The 6,240-nt window shown below is 33.7% G+C and overlaps 1 protein-coding gene across 1 annotated transcript; it reads left to right on the forward strand.

The window, feature by feature from the left end:
* Positions 1-4,277: 4,277 nt before the first annotated feature.
* On the forward strand, positions 4,278-5,937 carry LOC134250528 (uncharacterized; the record flags this gene model as incomplete). The annotated part of the gene is made up of 4 exons (XM_062732889.1): positions 4,278-4,415; positions 4,558-4,738; positions 4,842-4,927; positions 5,831-5,937. Coding segments are annotated over 4 exons (512 nt in total), but the record flags the coding sequence as incomplete, so codon positions are not given.
* Positions 5,938-6,240: the final 303 nt, after the last annotated feature.

Below are 6,240 nucleotides of genomic sequence, written 5' to 3' on the forward strand. Positions count from 1 at the left end.
TTCTTGGGGTAATCTGATTTTAAATTTATAAACAATACTATTTTCACTCATAAGTCAAGGTCAGATTATTTATTTTCTTTGCAGGAGAGGACAGATTAATTCAACATGATGATGTTTCTCAGAATCAAATGGTCGTCCCCTAACTTTTAAATAAACAAGAACAATGAAGAAAATTTTAATTCTTTTTATTCTTGGAGCTTTTTATACTAACTAGTTCATCAATTATGATGATGTTTTCTGACCGTTTTCATCACCCTGGTGATTCGAAATACCCGGAAGTGATTCGCAATACACTAAAAAGGTGATCCAAATATAACCCCCGTCAAGGTCGCTGTATCGAAGATAGACTCGTTCTATAAAGTAGATCTGATTTTTCACTAAATTGGCTTTCCTTTGATACCAAACAACCATGTGAAAAGTTTTTAATAAAATCATCTGCAGTCAAAATGTAAACATTTTGGTAAAAGGTGTGAGCTGCAGATCTGTAGCTGTCCGAAAAAATATATTGATAGACCGGAGAGCTACAGTGCCACCCATTGAAAAAACTGTATACTAAGTATTTATTGCGCACAAAAAAATTGATTAATTCTTCCAAATTCTTACCTCAACCGCAAAATAGGGAAGATTCCAAAAAAATCCTCTCTCCTTTATCAATTACTCTCGTAGTTGACATCTGAACGAAAAGAATTATCTTTGAAACCAAAATGGCAGTTTAAATAAAGAAATGTTCGTGACTACAATATCAGGATCAGGAGGACTATTAACAACAATTATGAGGAATGTTTGGTTTTGGAAACAGCGAAAGAATGTGTTAGGAACATATACGGTTAGTAATATTTTGAGATTGCAGTTTTAAAAACATGGGAAAATAAATCGAAAACCGAGCGCATTTTTTTGTGCGCAATAAATATACAGTTTTTTCAATGGGTGGCACTGTAGCTCTCCGGTCTATCAATATTTTTTTCGGAGAGCTACAGATCTGCAGCTAGGAATACCCTAAATGACTGTTCATTCAAATTGGGGGGGAGCTATCAACTTCTGTCGAGTGTATCTAGTACCCAATCGTTTAACCCCATCCACATCCCCACAATTTACATACTAATATTGAAATGGATAAAATAATGAAAAATGATAAGGATTTTGGAGGGGTGTTGCTAAAACGAGGAACGGAAAACGGAAAGGAAAACATATTTTTGTTTTAAAGATTAAATCACCTTAAATACACAAATTTATAAACAATATATATTTTATAAATCCAATCCCCCATTATTTAATTCAAGTTGATTTATTCATAATCATAAAATCTCTTCTGCAGGAAAATCGCAGTCATAGCAGTGACGTAGAAACGATTTTGAAAGGGTTGGGGGGGGGGGGGGGGGGGGTTAAAATTAAAACTTACCTGAAAAGAATTTGCCAAGTGAAAAAAGAAGACAATTGTTTGATTCGAGAGGTGAGGTGGGATAAAAGTAAAATCCAGCATCTTTCATTTTCTTAAACTCCTTTATGGAGTTTTTTGTATAACATCTCCTGTCAGTATTTTTATAAGATTGTACCAATTTAAAATTGGCAGAAAGCAAACAACTTACTGAAGGCTCAAATTTTATATGTTCAAGTCTCAAAATTCATATGAATGATACTGAAATAGAGTCCGTTTGAATTTAAATACTTGTAATTTCCCTTTTATTGATTAAAAAGAAACTAACTTACAAAATGTAAGGAACATATATGTTCATATGATTGTTGAAAAAAAATTGCAAGTAAGCCAATGCAATTTATTATGCTTTTTTTTCTTTTCTAAACAATTGGCAAAAATGCTATTCCTCATATAAGGGGTAATTTCTGACAATTTAGTTTTATTTAATTTTTAATTTTAATATTTTTCAATCTTAATTATCATTTCAAAGAAAATTGTTACATGTTTCAATATCTAACAACAATTGCTTAATTTAAAGTACTATATTTGACTTTGTAACCCATTTGAATTTGAGCAATTTTTTCGAAAAATGGCAATTTGTAAATCCCCATATCTCAATTATTTATTATTTCCCAAGCTCAATATTTTGCAAAGATAATGTTTAGAATTATATTTGCACAATAAAATCAAAAAAATTAATTTCAAAGATTGGTCTTGGAAGATTTGGGGCATTATATTTGTAATACTTTTGGCAATTCTTGAAAATTGGCATCATGCCAATTTTCAAGAGTTGTCTGCCCTTTGATATATTGCATATTTGATTATGATAAATGTCAATTTTGAAAGAACATAGTCTTATGTTACTTAAAAATACCTTAATGGAAATGCAAGTTTAATTTTGAGTAAAATAAATCAAATGTGAATTTTACCATTTTTCTTGAATTTTTTAAGTGCATTTGCACTTAAATGTGCAAAAAGGAGGTGGCGCTGCCTACGGCTGACATGTTGAATGATGGAAATTTTTTTGGTCATTTTTGAATAACATATTGTAAAGTCTAACTACCCACCAAATTTCATTAAGATATTACAACCTTCGATTTGGACAGTTCTGCATGGTTTTCTCGCGGACTGACTCTTAAGCGCTGTTAACTTTTCAAAGTTTAGTTCGCAGACCAGAAAAAATGTCTTATGTTTTTATAGTATTGTTGAATGATTGATCATATTTTGTTTAACGTCCCTCATGAGAATTTTTCACTCATATGGAGACGCCACCACTTGCCGGTGGATAACTGCATCTTTTTTCCTGTACTTGGCATTAAGGGTCATTCAGCAGTGAAGGATCTTTTTTGTGCCAGCACCTACTGCGACACGGGACCTCGGCTTGTACGGTTTCATCCGAAGGACCGGTTTCCACGTCCCACAGTGGGATTCGAACCCGCGACGTAAGGATTAAATCCTTACTTCGCTACTTTAGAACAGATCCTCTAACCTTCGCGCCACGCGGGCGACTATTTTTACAGTAGAGTAAAAGCCTATGGTTATCCTAAGAAAATCTTGTCTTGTTGTCATTCTGTACAGAATGTTGATACCGAGAGAAGAGAATCATCTAAACATGGAAACAGAATTTTTTCAATATTAAGGTATCAGTGATGCTGACTAAGAATTTGATGATCAGGTTGATGAAAGAAAGGTATCATTACTTGAAAATTTAGATGAAGTTGAAAAAGTGTCTGACTATGACTTTTAAATACCACTGACAGTATATGTGGAAGATTGTTTGGATGCAATAAAAGAAAAAACAAATTCATTGCAATAGATCATCAACGGCTACAGAAAGATGCTATACATGTACTTGAATTGAAAAATAATTCACAGCCTGCTGGTACGTACATGTATGTCAGGTTCCTGTGGAATGAATTGTCATTGACTACCCCTGTTTTGTTTTGTTTTTTTACGACAATTGACCCGTTTCCGATCTACATAGTAACCACAACGCGCAATTTCCTCAATTGACAGACGACAGAAAATGGGACGCGCAAAGGGTGGTTTTGCTACCCGTAAACGGAAATTATGGTTTAAAAGGCAGTCAGAAGCAGAGATGAATCCGTGGTCATAGTGACCACATGTATCAAACCATTTTAACAGTATCGGCAAGTCATAATATAATCCACCAAACGACGGTCACGGAGGCTCAAAATTACGTATCACTAATCAATCCCAGACAGCGCACAATTGTATCTAATCATAATAAAAATGTTGTTTGAATTCTTATATTAACAAGGAATCGGTCGTTGAGTAATTACCTGATTCATGTTACTTTGTTGATAATTTTTTTTCTTTCCATGAATTCCTTTCTTTCGATTAGAGATATTCCCCGTTGTAAAATAGAAAGTACAGACGTGTGTCAAAAGTGAAGATAAAATTTATCTTACACTATTTCTGTAAGTGTGCATGTCGTCCGCTTATAACTTCTCCTTTGAGGCCAATATCAACCAAACTTGTCACAAACCATCTTTAGGTTGAAGGATTTTAATTTTGTCTAGATTAAGGGGTAGCTCAACTTTTAAAGGTCTATTATCAACTTTTTAAATACAGAAAAACAAACTACGTAACAGTTTTAAGGGAAATAAAACTAAATTAGTAGTGAATTACTTGTCCAATTATTATTTTATATTGATTATTGAATAGTTTTGTAATGGATGTAGGGGTATTTGAAAGCATTAGTCATTTTCTCTCTCCATTGGCAAGTGGTACACAGGTGACTGAGGAGGAACTTTGGCCTCTTGTTATATATATAATAAGTTTAATATGATGAAATATTGAGGTGCAAAATAAAATGACATGTCTATTTCTATTCATTAAGCACTTGTGGTATATATTGAGTGCAATATTGTTCAATTGCAGATACCCTGCAGTAATACATCCTGCAAGCTGGTAAACAATGTACCGACGGGGAAGAGAAAAGACAGAATATGGGATGCAAATGTAAAACTTGCTTCTGGTGTGTATTAATTATTTCAGTGACATCTCCATCAGAGTGAAATATTCTCTTGACTCAAGAAAAATTTCAAACACTTAACAATAATTCAATAAAAAAAACACTTCTTCTTTCAACTTGGGTTAATTCTAAGTTACATTTTCAGCAACAGTCAATGCAGGTATCGGTGAAAGGCAATTGAATACCTTGCTCTCTGACTTGAATATACCACCCGTGAGCCATACAACATTACTGGCTAGACAGAGAGATGTTGGCATTGCATTTAGAGAGATGGCAAAAGAATCCACTGAGAAAGCACTTCAGGAAGAAATTAACCTCACTAAAAGGTAAAGTAGAGACAGGAGAGAAAAAGGAATATTTTTAATTTGAATTAGATCTTAATTAAGACCCCCGTTACCATCTGCCGTATGTATGTGTTTTATTAAACAGAAAAACAGGAAGTGAAGATCTGACTGTAAGCGTAGATGCAGGGTGGCAGAAAAGAGGGAGTGGCAGATCCTATGATAGTCTGTCAGGTATTTTTTTTTGCGTTATTCTTGTCAAATATAAGCATTCATCTTTATAGCTCACCTGAGCTGAAAGCTCACCATCGTCCTTGTGTCACCCCTGTCAACGCGCGATCGGCAACGCAGTTGCGATCGGCAACGCAGATCAAAACATTGAAGAAGAAAGTATTGTAGGGGGTAAATCTAAATAGTTTTGTATGTGCTGGAGTGTAACCAGCTGAAAATAAAATTAGAAAACATTTAATTTAGATAATTATCTACAGTTTAGGATTTACTGAGAGTAAATTTGTTTCACAGTTTCTGTGCAAATGCTACCGATCAAATCGACAATGTTCAAAATATCGAATTTTCATGCTTTGAAATAGTTTATTGTTGTTATTACCTACGGACATTTGCTGCTTTTGTTATGTAACGGTTCCTGAAGGTATGAACTAAATGATTTTGAAATTAAGACTACATACATTATCTTAAAACAAATTTTAACTGGAAAATTTGACAACCGCGAGGCGATCGTCAACGACATGTATCTTTTTATGAAGCGATCGTACAACATAGAAATAGCGATCGTACAACACACGAAATAAGAATAGCACAAATCAGAGAATCTTGTTGTCAAAAAGTTTATTTTGATATACAATAGATATTTTACATTTAAATTAGGCAATCAGTCATTGTTATATACCTTTTTAACTCTTAAAATTGTTCTACATTAATACAGAAAATTGAAATTAACTACGTAGATTAAAGAGATACAATTGAAAAAGAGTTTGATGGCTAACAAAAATGGAAAGTAGAAATTTTACCTCAATTTTCATAACAGTGCCACCCCCCCCCCCCCCAAAAAAAAACCCCTAAATATCTTAGATGGTTTATCATGCAAAGTTTAAGTAAAGGAACATTTTCTTAACTCAGAATTCAATTTCGAAAATTTGTTGTGTGGGATGGAGGGAGGGGGTGTTATGATTCAAGTTCTTGAACAACCAAATTTTATCCAAAAATTACCAGCTGCCTTACCCTGATTTAACTATATACTGCAAAAGAGGGACAACCAGTCTATTGGTTTAGCCCCCCCCCCCCCATTTCAAATTAGCCCCCCCCCCCCTTCAATTTGCTTCCGACGCCTATGAAAGTAAAGTTTTCACCCCACCCACCCCCATTCTACACTGTACATGTACGTGCATGATATTAAAATTTGCAATTAATTTTAAAAAAAAAATACTAAATATAATAACAGTTTTCAGTAAATAAAAAAATATACTGTAATACATAATGCTGTTATATTAACACGTGCGTGTACAACACATTTTTACTGAAAACATTTA

This window comes from Saccostrea cucullata, unplaced genomic scaffold, assembly GCF_032062105.1.
Source record: "Saccostrea cucullata isolate Sc308-1 unplaced genomic scaffold, CSIRO_AGI_Scuc_v1 ctg2668, whole genome shotgun sequence".
Classification (NCBI taxonomy): Eukaryota; Metazoa; Mollusca; class Bivalvia; order Ostreida; family Ostreidae; genus Saccostrea; species Saccostrea cuccullata.